Consider the following 12,754-nt stretch of genomic DNA (forward strand, 5'->3'; position numbering starts at 1 on the left):
AAGCCTATGAATGGAAAACTGTTCCGCATAACTTCCCCTTAAACCATGACCTTAATCTTGTCCTGCCCAAAGACAATACCTTATTGAACTAAAAAATGTCCGATCTCCACCTACAAATATCCAGTACACCTCTCTTAGTCCACAACATGAGCTTATGGTTATTCCTACTACCAGGTCACTATCGGCCAGCAATCCTCTAGAATCCTAATTAAAGAAGAAAAGCCAGATTTGACAGACATTCTCTTCCAGGACTCACAAGATCCATGGGAAGAATTCACTTCAATCTTGCATCCAACAGAAGCATCCAATGCTCCCTCCACCAGCACAGTCCCACCGACTGATTCACCAACCAGGCAATATTATGACAATTTGCCTTGGTGGAAAGAACATTTTGCAGAAGTTGATAGTGATGTCGACAACCTGTCTCCCTCCACAGCTTTTGATAAAGTAATTGCTTTTACTTTTGTTAAAGTAAAGCATCTACTTTACTTTATCTTTACTAAAGCATCTTGCTTTTACTTTTGGTTGTTGCTTTCAAGATACAGGTCTTGTCCTATCTTTTGCTTTGCTTTTACTCTTCCGCTTTTCTCTGAATTTTCCTATATAAGGAGAATTCATCCTCAGTTGTAAGTATCTCAGGTTTTGGAAAGAATAATCCAAGTCTTCCAATATCATGACTTTCTAAAATTCCTCTCTTTTCCTTTATCTCTTAGGAAAGACAACAAGTTCTCATAATAGTTCACTTCAATCTCTTTTTACGAGTATGCTCTGCACTTGCCTTTTGTAGGATATTTTGCATAAAAAAGTTCTGGGTTTGAAATTGATCGTACCAACCACAGTTCATCTTATTTAATAGCCAAGGAGTGGCTTCGTCGTTGGGTGGTAGTGGTTGACAATGGTGTTATGGATATTTAAAATGTAATTCTTAATAGATATTATGATTCATAATTTCATATTTACTTTTAGGTTGTAATTGAAACTATAATAATAGTTGTTATAGTTTTAAGTCTAATTGTAGCATTATAATTGTTTTAGTTAGACACATTGAAGTTGGTAGAATGGTAATTCGTAGGATTATTATTAACTTTACTTGATGATAAATGCCATAAAATAAGCTACGATTGACTTTTTATCATGTTATATACTAAGGAAAAGCCCTTTTGCTTTTCAACTATAGGTGCTCTTTTTTTAATCAAATATGCAAACTTTACTGTTAGTTATTAAATTTGAATTTAAATGATAGTTCATAGTTGTGGTTTGTTTAATTAAAGATATGAATTCAAATAATGTCCGCTTGCTCGTACCATTCACGGGCGAGCTTGTGAGCCGCTAGGCTTTTTCCTTTATAAGTCAAGGCTATGGCATTGGACATCATTGGTTGGAATCCCATAATGATCACGAAAGGACTCTTGCTCATAGCTTCACTTTGTTGAAGGTTATATGAGAATTAGGCAATATCCAGCAATTTCGCCCAATCTCACTAATACGTGCTTATGTAGTGCCGAAAGAAGGCTATCTCTGAAGAACCCATCCTCGTTTTTTTGGACCACACGAAGCCCTTCAAATTTCAAACAAAAGACTTTGACTTCGCCATTGGTGGAGTACTTATGTAAGAAGACCCCTCAATAACTTTCGAGAGTTGAAAGCTTCATGACACGAAACACCACTACATCATGCAAAAGAATGAAATGACTGCTATAATCCATTACTTACAAGTGTCGCAACACTACTTGCTTGGTTTACACAATGATCTTAACGGATAATGTAGCCACTGGCTATTTTCAAACCCACAAAAAGTTGAGCTATAAGCAAGCTAGGTGGCAAGATTTCTTTGCAGAATTTAACTATCGGCTTGAGTACAAACTCAAAAAAGCCAACGTCGTTGCGGATGCTCTAAGCTGCAAAGTGGAGTTGGCGACGCTTAGTATAAGTCAATCGAAGTCTGCCCTTATCTAACGCATCAAGGAAGGTCTTCAACAAGATCCCCTAGCGAAAGATTTGTTGGGGAAAGTTCTTGAAGGCAAGACAAGACAATTTTGGCAAGAGGAAGGCATCATTCTCATCAAATGAGATCGATTATTCGTGTTTGGGTAGGAAAATTTACGAAAATAAGTCATCAAGGAGTGCCATGACTCGAAGTGGGCTGGCCACCCCGAAGTAAAGCGAACGATCGCACTAGTACAAGTCTCATACTTTTGGCCATATACACGGGGATGACATCGAGACCTATATGCAGAGTTGTCTTGTGTGCCAATAAGACAAGGCAGACCATCAACTTTCGGCAGGATGATTGGAGCCCTTACCACTAGCATCAAGGCCGTAAGAGAGTGTTACCATGGACTTTTATCTTGGCTTTACTGAAGTTTGAAGGGTGCGGAAGCATCATGGTCGTGGTCGACTGTTATAGCAAATATGCAATTTTCATCACTGTACCACTCGATTATAAAGCAAATGAAGCTGTCAATCTCTTTATCAAACATATCGTGAAGTTATAGGGAGTTCCAAAGAGCATTGTGAGTGATCGAGACCCACGATTCATTGGACACTTTTGAACGGAGCTCTTCAAGTTGTTGATAACTGACCTCAAGTTTTTAACAAGCTTCCATCTACAAACTGATGGATAGACCAAGTGCATTATCAACAACTTACTCGAAATGTATCTGAGGCACTACGTGAGCATTCATTAGCAAGATTGAATGAACTTGCTCGATGTTGCCTAATTCTCATACAACCTTCAACAAAACGAGGCTACGAGAAAGAGTCATTTCAAGATCATCATGGGATTCTAACCCATGACGCTTAATGTCGTAGCCTTAACATATGGAGGAAAAAACCCAACGGTTTATAAGTTTGCCCATGAATAGCACAAGGAAGCAGACATCACGTGAGTATACCTTGATAAAGCCACACGAAAAATGAAAAAATGGGCTCATTCTAAAAGACACCACGTCAAATACAAGAAAAGCGATCAAGTCATGGTTAAGCTCTTATCCCAACAGTTTAAGAGTTTGCAGAGAGTCCACAAGGGGTTAGTGAGGCAATACAAGGGGTCTTTCTAAGTTGTACGATGTGTCGGCAATGTCTTGTATCAATTCTAACTTTTGCCAAGACTTAAGATCCATCCGGTTTTCCATCTGAGTCTACTCAAGCCATACCATAAAGATGCGGAAGACCCACGCAAAGGTGAGTCAAGACGTGCCCCAACTGTCGTTGTCATAGCACATGACAAGGACATGGAATACATCCTTACCGATTGAGTAATTCGTAAAAGGAGCATATCGGCTTACAACAAGTACTTCATGAAGTGGAAGAACCTCCCCAAAAGTGAAGTTACTTGGAAACGCGAAGAAGACTTATGGCAATTCGAGGAACAAATCCAAAAGTGCAAGCATGAGAATGAGATGAGGATGCCACGAGCATAAGTGGGGGAGGAATGTCATGGGCCACTCAAATTTGCCACCAACGAAGGTTAACTTTGAGCACGAGGGTACACTCAGCAAAAGTCCGCCTAAAGGTAGGATGCACTTAGAAATGGGGTGCGCTGCGCTCAATAAATGGATGTACTTAGCAACAGGGTGCACTCAACATTAGGCCGCCTTATACAACTAACCAACTATGGTACACTAAGCAAGCGACTAAGCCCGACTCGAACTCTAGAATTCTCTACAATTTGTAAATAGTTAGAAGTTTCTATAATTTTGCATTTTAGTCCTAGGAAGAAATTTTGGGCAAGTTGCCAACTTGCATGGTGAGCTTTAGAACTAGGCATCAAACACTATAAATACCCCATCACCATTGCCATTTTTGCTCACCACACCAACACCACTAGCATACACAACGTACCTTACGCACAAGCTCTCAAGTTCTTGTAAAAAGCTCTCTTGTATTTATTCTATTGTGGGTAAAAAAAAATATATTCAGCCATATTGCTCTCTCTTCTCTCTAGTATTGTTGCAAGCATCATTTCTTAGCTAGTTTGAGAACATCATTAGGTTACTTAGTAACTTTTATGCTAGAAGTTTAAGTGCCGCACGGGTTGTTATGCAACAAAACTCATCCCACGACAAGAATGTGGCTTAAAAAATGTAGTTATTGTATATTATTTCTTCAATCCTTCTCTAGGAGATTGATGGTTTAACTTGGAGTGCAAGAAGTTGAAGTTAGAATTTATCAAAGTGCTTGCAAGGAACGATGGAGCCGTGGAGGAAGTTTATTTAGTATTTATGTTTAAGCTTTATTGTGTTTTGTACTTTGTGATTTGTGTTTTGGAAACTATTTGATTATGTTTAAATTTTGTGACTTTATGTTTTAAAGATTAACGTTTGTACATTGTGCTTTGGATGGGAACTATTAAGTTTGAATTTTGTGTTAATTTTATTTTTTTATTAAGTTTGAACTTTGTGTTAATTTTAATTTTTATTCATTTGAATTTGATTTCGTAGTATTTTCATTTTTTTTGGTTGGTTGAAAATCGGTAAAAAAGGATTACAATTAAGAAAAACAACTTAAAAAGCAATCTACAAAGCTCAAGAAAACAAAAAATAGTTCAAAATTGCATGAATCCAGTCTGACTCGAAGTAATCTGAATTTTATTTGATTCGATTTCACCTAACTCAAATTGACTCGAATTGACCCAATTAATCCAAATTGACCTATTTAATCCGAATCCAATTTGAATCGAATGCTGACATAATCCGATCCGATCCGAATTATAAATTCAAATTTTAAGTTTGGATGAATTTTTATTCAATCTAATCAACTCAAAATTCGATCGAGTTGATCTAAATCTGATCCGAATCTAATTTTACCCAATTAGAAAATGGGATCCAGCTACGGCACCACCATGGTATCCGTACCACTAGTTTTGTCTTTTGTGTCAGCAGTGTTGTAAAATTTCATTGAACCCCTTTCATTCATTTTTATTTAAACTTTACCTCATAAATATTAAATTAATTTCTATTGCATCCATATAAACATTATAATTAGCACCTTATACTATTTGTTATTTATACATTTTTCTTCTATATTACACCTTTATCACAATACCCCTCTCTTTATCACAAATACCGGCAAACCCGACCCGAATTTCGTTTCCATTTTCGTCCACGCCACCGGCCAAGGTTGGTACCGATCGGAAGATCGTGCGATGCCAGTCATCTCCACGCCATCCTTGTCACAAAAATAACCGGGTCAACCCGACCCGGATTTTGTTTCTGTTTCCGGCAACTCCACCGGCCAAAGTTGGTATCGATCGGAAGCTCATGCGATGCCGGTCATCTCTATGCTATCCTTGTTGCCGTAAAGCATTCGGAAAGCTGCCGATCGAAGCCGTGAAAAGTCACAGAATCCCCGCTTCAATTCGCCGTTGTTTCTCTAATTTCCGGTGACGCCACCACTTGAGTTTTGTTCTCTACAATTCCCTCTGTCTTTTCTGACCAACTACTGCCACCAGAGGAGCCGATTTGCTGTTGATCGGCCGTTGAAGGATTCACGGATTTGGGAAAAATGAACTTAATATTTGTGAAGCAAAGTTTAAATAAGAATAAATGAAAAGGCTTCATGAAAGTTTACACAAAAAAGATAAAAGTAGTGGCATGGTGCCACTATTGCACGATAGGCGAGTCCTAAAAAATGAGTCAGTGGTGTTTTTTAAAGTATAGCTGCCCAATCGATGCCGATAAGTTATGATACATAACCATTTGGCTCAAAACAAAATACTACGGTACACGTGGCTATAGATGTGGGTAGCCATTATTCACTTATTTGCTATGGGAGTATGGCAAAGGAAATTGCCGGAGGCCGAAAATCTTTAATTTTACTGATCATTCTGTTTAAACAAAAAAAAAAAAAACTTACTGATCACTCACAACTTTCAAAAGAAAGGAAAAAGCGAATCAATCGCAAAAAGGAAATTTTTTTTAACTTAACTGATCAATTACCACCACGAGCGGCTGCACCAGTCACCTCCACTGCCTGCCGTACTACGTTTGTCGTTCGTGGATATCAAAACCACCGCGAAGCCGAAACGAATAGACTGATGTCTCTGCCAAGATGAGCGCCGATAGTCGTTAATTGTCTCGAACGAGCTCTTGCTCTTGAGTACAGTAATCTACTCTTTCTTGATCCGTTTTCGCTTACCGTACACTTGTCTATATGACTGATGGCTTGTCATCTGGTGTTAGGGTCTTGGATTGATTAGAATAATATAGAGAATTAAAAGGAAAAAGAGAGGAAGAGAGGTCAGCACAATCTTAATTTTCATCTAACTATAACCCGAAATCCTAATTGAAAAAGGAAAGCATCCTAACACTAACAAATAAAAATAACCTAGAATCTAAACATCTCTTTGGTGCTTGTGAACAGTGGCAGCAGGAGGAAATAACTGATCAATATATTTATTTTTATTGGCGGGGTTGTTGTTAGTGAAATTAGTTTCATTGTGCTTAACTGATCGATTTTTTTTTTTTTAATTTTTTTTATGCTTTTGTGATTGTCTGTATTTTCTATTCGCATAAGATATACACGAAGTACAGGTTCCTACTTCCTAAATTGCTTCAATTTTTCAATTTTATACACCCAGATTTCTGCATTGTTATATGGGTTTTCTTGCCTGGATAAAATCTGGGTCTTTTATCAGATTCAGGAGCAGAATTTTGCTGCGCCTGGATTACCAAAATTCCTAGACAGAGATAGAGTGCATTTGCTCTTGCTATAGCAAATTGGAATAAGGAGTGTGAGAAATACAGTTTCCAACCAAGAACAAGATATGCTTTTATAATTTCTTTTATTGTGCAGGTGGGTGTTCATTTGAGTTAGAGAAATCAGCCGTTTTGTGTTCTTTCTTGCTAGTGAATTTCATTTCGCAGCTGAAGTCTGTTCCGTCCTGTTTTTGCTGCTTATTCTTGTTTGATTTCTCTTTTACAGGTAGCTTGCAGCGCTTGGTTTGAGAGATACGTAAGAGTAGATAAAGGACTAAACTTATTTAACTATAGCAACTTAGCAAGTTAATTAATATTTGAATTTTCATATATTCTGTCAACCATTTGAATTTTTTTTTTTAAATAGAATGGTTCATGCAAGATATCTCTAGTACTAGCCAAGTCCCTAAAAGAAAAAAAGACGACATTAAATCTTTTTAGATCTTTTCTTGGTCTAGTTGATGAAAGACAATGTTGGGTAGAAGTTTGACTGCAATGACAAAATACCATCTTAAACAAGATATAAAGTTAGGATCAAAATTAGGGATATGCAAAAGATGGATATCAAGCACACTGCAAAGGAGATTTGCAGCTTTGTGGGGAAATGGAGACTATGGAAGGTTAGGTTTGGGGAGCTTGGAGTCTCGGTGGAGGCCTGTCGTGTGTTCTGCCTTTGAGAAACACAGCCTCAAAGCCCTTGCTTGTGGTGGAGCCCATACCTTGTTCTTAACAGGTTTATTTCTTTATTTTTTTTCTAAGATAAATTACTTTAGACATTTTATGTTGTAATTATTCTCTTCTCTATCTAATAAAAGATATAGCATTCAGTCATGCCCTTTGTTTTATAAAAAAATTTGGTTTTATTCCTCATAAATTTGGTGATGAATTGTGAAGATTGTGGGCTGTGGCCTGTATTCAGGTTGGGGCTCACAAATCATTCTTCACCTTTGACTGTTCAGGTAGAGACTCATAAATTGTCCTCCACCTTTGAGTGTTCAGTTAGAGACTCATAATTCATCCTCCACCTTTGACAGAAACTGGCTGCATTTATGCTACTGGTCTTAATGATTTTGGACAGCTCGGCATATCAGAAAATATTGGTTACTCTTTGGTATGATAATTTTACTTTTCTGCTTAGACTTTTCCTTCATCTTTTGGGCCTTATTTTGGTTAACAATCACGTTTAGATTCAGCTAGACAATCACATTTAGATTCTCCCCTAGGGGCTTGACCAAGTGGCTTTCTAGCAGTTTTATTTGGCTGATCATTGGAGTTTGAATTTAAATGATTTTGTATAATTCCCTATTTTAATAAGACCATACAAGTAAAATTGGGTGTGGGTTTTGGCTTACTACCTGGAAGGAAAAAGGATTGAAGATACATTTTGTCATTTTACATGGTCCTTAGTCAAACCAATTAAGAGACCGTAATAAAATCTTATTTTGACTTTCAAATCAAGTGTTTCTCATGTGCATTTTTAAGCTTGTGAGGTGCATTCAGTTGTCATGCTTCTACCTGATAATGAATTTTAACTTTTACTTGTTTGGAACAATTAGGTTTCAGACAGTCAATGACTTATAACTCAATTTATCACTTTTTCCATCTATATGAAGTTTCCTTAATTCTTTACTGCCTTTTCAAATAGGTTTGGGACTATACATTTTCATTAGGGTTGTAGGAACTAACTTTGTAATTCCCTATAACTAAGAATGGTAAGTTTCCTTAGATTGTTAAATCTTACCCTATAACCCTACATAACAAAAATCATTAGCATTAGTTCATTTGAATTAAACAAATGATCTCAAAATTTACTTGGAATTCAATTTGGATTGCAGAAGCAACTCCAAAAATCACACAAAAATTTTCTCCAAAGTAGCAGAAGAAGAAAAGGGGGAAAACAGTGTTTGCTTGTACCAAAGAGCAAACAGCTTCTTCCAAGTCTAAAACTCTTTCTAGTTATTGAGGACTTGAGAAATTGAAGACTATTTACCTAAATGGCTTTTTTGTCGCCACTTTTTTGTTGTGTTTCTAATACTCCAGGATGTAAATCAGTTTAATAGAAATACAAGATCAGCTATAGTTCCTAATCAGCCCACTGTTGTTTTTAGCATTGAAAAGAACAACAGATCTGAACAAAAGTGAGGGTAGAGTCTTGATGTGAGAGAAAGAATAATGGGGTTGCTGTGGGCAGAAAATAGATTGAGAGACTCGAAATTGTTTGAGTAGGGAGAGAGATTGAGAGGCTGAGACATGAGAAATAGGAGACAAAGGCAGCTACATGAAGTGGAGGAGAGTAGTGAATGATGTTGGTTAGTTTTAGTTCTCTATTCCATTTTTCATAATTCAATTAAGTTCTCCTGAATCATCAATACATTTTATTTAACTTTTTCATGGAAATATAAGTTAAAACGTTTTGGGCAAGGTTATATAAGACAATTGAGCAGCTTTGGATTCTTGTGATACACTCCTTAAGGAGAATGCTTTTAGCTTATTTCATGGAAAGAGAAAAAAATTAAGCCTCTTTGTAAGAGTGCGATTCTTGTATTTTTATGTGTGTTTTGGGAAGAAATAAAGAAATAATGGATAATTTGGTTGCGGTAGAGATTCTTTGCTTCCCAGAAAGATCTACTTTCTCTACTTCTCTACGAATCTTGGTTTGGAAAGAGTTTGAATATACTTCTTTCTTCTTTATCCGTCATAATTACCAAGAGGTCGTGATATAGCTTGTGTAGTTGAGAGACCCTTGTTGGGGGGATCATAAGCATTTCTCATGGTATAACAAGTAGATTTTGTGATTTTTTAGTTCTTGGATGTTGTTTCATAATTGCCAAGAGGTCGTGATATGGTTTGTGTAGTTGAGAGAACCTTGTTGAAGGGATCATGAGCATTTCTCATGGTACAAGAGGCAGATGTTGTGAATTTTTTAGTTCTTGGATGTTGTTTTTTCTCATTATAGCTTTTTCTTTAGAGCTGTCTGTGGACATTTGGTCCTGTTTAGTAATTTCTTATGCTGAATCCATATCGTTCATTGTTTTAGTTTTCTTTCTATACTACTAAACAAGCTACCCTTATTTCAGTTGGAAGAAATTAGGTTTTTGTCTCTACTTTATCCTACACCAAGTAACTGGGTTCTTAACATGCCTGGTCTTGTCTGTTAGGGACTTGAATTCCCCTGTAGGAGCTCCACATGTGCAGTGAAATATGTTGATAAAGGTAGTTACCAGAAATATTTCATGCATTAAGTTCAGAAGTGGTCTTCAACTGGTTAACTAGTGGACAGTGTTTGAGTTCATCTTGGTTCCTATTTTTACCTATTAAAGTTTTTATTTTTGACCTAACAGCTGCCTTTGTCTTGTTTATGATTACTCTTTAATCATTGATTAGTAAAATACAAGTATTATATGTTTTCAAGATTTTCCTACACTTGTATGACCTAGAAACTTGAACTCTACCTAGTGGTGGCATGGATTTATATGATTATTCATTAATGTGTTTGAGTTGGATGCACTTGGATAGTAGTACAAGTGGTAAAGGCTGGTTGGGTTGTAAATGTTTTAGGTTCTGAGATTAACAAAGCCAGCAAGAAAGTAAAAATGTAAAGGTTGGATGTATTTGCTCAAGTCTTAGGAAATAGTTTTTTTATTTTCTTTTTTCCCTCCAAAAAGATAACTAAGGGGCAAAAAATGAAGTTTTGCTGTTTGCCCTTCCATTGACAAAACAGGAAAAAAAAATTAGGCATCACATGTATATATAGTTTTTTTAATATCATGATTAGTGCATTGTAATGAGTTTTATATGCTGTGATATGTATTTCAGATCACAGATGAGTGTGGCAGCACTGCATTGTGGTAGCTTTGGTCTATTGTTTTGTTTGCCTTCACCCTCATATATTTGGACTGAATGTTTCTATGGTCCTATTATTAAAGACAATGCCTTTGGAATATGAGCGTTCTTTTTGAATTTTCCACTTACCCTATTATTTTGTTGTAGGAGCCACTTAGGATTTCCGGACTCAAGAAAGAAGTTGTGCAAATCTCAACTGGTTACCATCACTCTTCTGCCATTACAGGTTTTGAGTTAGGCAGAACATTTATGTAGAGCTGTGCAATATCTATTAGTTGAACAGCGGTAGTCAAAACTTAGACCCCTTTTTTTTCAAAGAAAAATGCATTTTTGGAAGGGAATAGTAAATTGATCCATAAATCTAATAGAAACTGAAAAGAAAGAAGAGCTGAAGTCCAAAATATCTAATTTGGTAAAAGGTCTAATTTGACTTTTTATTCTTCCCATCAGCACATTCAAGGCTACATGAACAATGAGTACTACATCTACCAATTTTCACATTTCTATATCTTATGTCTGAGATCTTTGTTTATTCTAAACGCTAGTTTCATCTCTTGTGCGGATGCTGATAGGATTTTCATTTAAGAGGTGCTATAAAAATAATCAGGCACATTAGAGGGAGGGAGGGAAGAGATTTTGTGAATGCTCGAGCAAAAGAATAAAACTAGGTAATGCTCAAGAGTTATAGAAACAGGGTTCATGCATGCGATTAGATATAATATTGACTAAACATTCCACTCGGGAAGAGGAAGGTCCTCGCATCCATATGAATCAATGAACTAATAGTAATACCCCAAAATAATATCAGTTGTACTAAGAGTAAATAAATGATTGGGTGGTACTTGCTAAGTTTCAATGGTAAGCCCTGCCATAAACTGATAAGCCCTGAATTGAAATGGTTAGATAAACAACACAGTAGAGAGCAGAATGTTGTTGGAAGTAGGAAAACTTGTATTTATCTGCAGAAATAAACTAAAACACCCAAGCATTCAAGAGGCTTGGTATCTCTCCCAAAATGAGCAAGCTCACTACAAAATAATTCTCTAAATCCCCTTCCCAAAAACCAGCTCCTCTCCATATAACCTCCTCACTTCTACGCCCAAATAGAATAACAGAAAAACTCTTAACAAATTATCAAAACCGAAAACCATCAACTTATTACTAACAGAAATGCATAACAAACTCTTCTCTCTATACTACTTGATGACACGTCAACCACGATTGGTATTTCCGAAATTACCCTTGCGCCTTGCATATGTGAAACGCACTTGTGGCCTAACATTACCATCCGCCCAAACTTTCACCTTGTCCTCAAGGTGGAAATCGGGAAATTGTTGTTGGATCAGATGAAAATCCTCCCAAGTTGCCTCAAATTTAGGCAAGGATTTCCATTTGAGCAGCACCTCCACTTCACTAGATTGACCATTAACCTTAGGACGAACTCCCAACAATTTTTCAGGTTCCACCACGAGTTCAAGCTCAGGAGTCAACTGTGGGGGGATAGTGGGGGAAAAGGATGACATACCAAGTGCTGCCCTCAACTGCGAAACATGAAAGACAGGGTGGAGTTTTGCTGTTTGAGGCAGTTCTAGTTTGTATGCCACCTTCCCGATACGCTGAAGAACCTTAAATGGACCGTAGTAACGTGCAGCTAATTTCTCACACTTACGTTGAGCGAGGGAGCGCTGCCGGTAAGGTCTTAGTTTCAGAAATACCAAATCACCTGCATTGAACTCTACATGATGGCGCTTTTGATCAGCTTGCAGCTTCATCCGCTGCTGGGCACGAAGCAACTGCATCCTCAGATCGTCCAGTATGGCATCACGATCCTCCATTAACTGTTCCACCAAAGATACCGAAGCAGCTCCTTGCTCATACTGAATAAGAGGGGGTGGATCCCTTCCATAGAGAGCACGAAATGGAGTACAACGTGTAGAAGAGTGGAAGGAAGTATTATACCAATACTCAACCCATGCCAACCAGCGAGTCCAACTTCGAGGTTTTCCAAAAGCAAAGCAGCGTAGATACGTTTCCAGACAACGATTGACAGCTTGTCCATCAGATTGTGGATGATAGGCGGTGCTTCTTTTGAGAGTAGTTCCCTGCAGCTTGAACAATTCACTCCAAAAATGGCTCAAGAATATCCTATCTCGGTCAGAGATAATTGACTGTGGTATCCCATGAAGCCTAACAATTTCACGAACAAAGCTTCC

The 12,754-nt window shown here is 37.3% G+C and overlaps 1 protein-coding gene across 8 annotated transcripts in view; it reads left to right on the forward strand.

Annotated features, from left to right (window-relative positions):
- Nucleotides 1–5,862: 5,862 nt before the first annotated feature.
- The window catches only part of LOC18040214 (ultraviolet-B receptor UVR8), a 25,088-nt gene continuing 18,196 nt past the window's right edge, over nt 5,863–12,754 (forward strand). Inside the window, exons 1-5 of one of the 8 annotated variants that reach the window (XM_024184345.1) lie at nt 5,863–6,795; nt 6,925–6,954; nt 7,066–7,431; nt 7,733–7,809; nt 10,689–10,767. In XM_024184345.1, coding sequence (XP_024040113.1) covers nt 7,170–7,431; nt 7,733–7,809; nt 10,689–10,767 — 418 coding nt within the window. In that variant the 5' untranslated portion in view covers nt 5,863–6,795; nt 6,925–6,954; nt 7,066–7,169. Of the gene's footprint in view, nt 6,796–6,924; nt 7,432–7,732; nt 7,810–10,688; nt 10,768–12,754 lie in introns of all 8 variants that reach the window. The other 7 variants (XM_024184346.1, XM_024184347.1, XM_024184348.1 and 4 more) reach the window with 7 other exon arrangements.

Source organism: Citrus clementina, unplaced genomic scaffold, assembly GCF_000493195.1.
Source record: "Citrus clementina cultivar Clemenules unplaced genomic scaffold, Citrus_clementina_v1.0 scaffold_5, whole genome shotgun sequence".
Classification (NCBI taxonomy): Eukaryota; Viridiplantae; Streptophyta; class Magnoliopsida; order Sapindales; family Rutaceae; genus Citrus; species Citrus x clementina.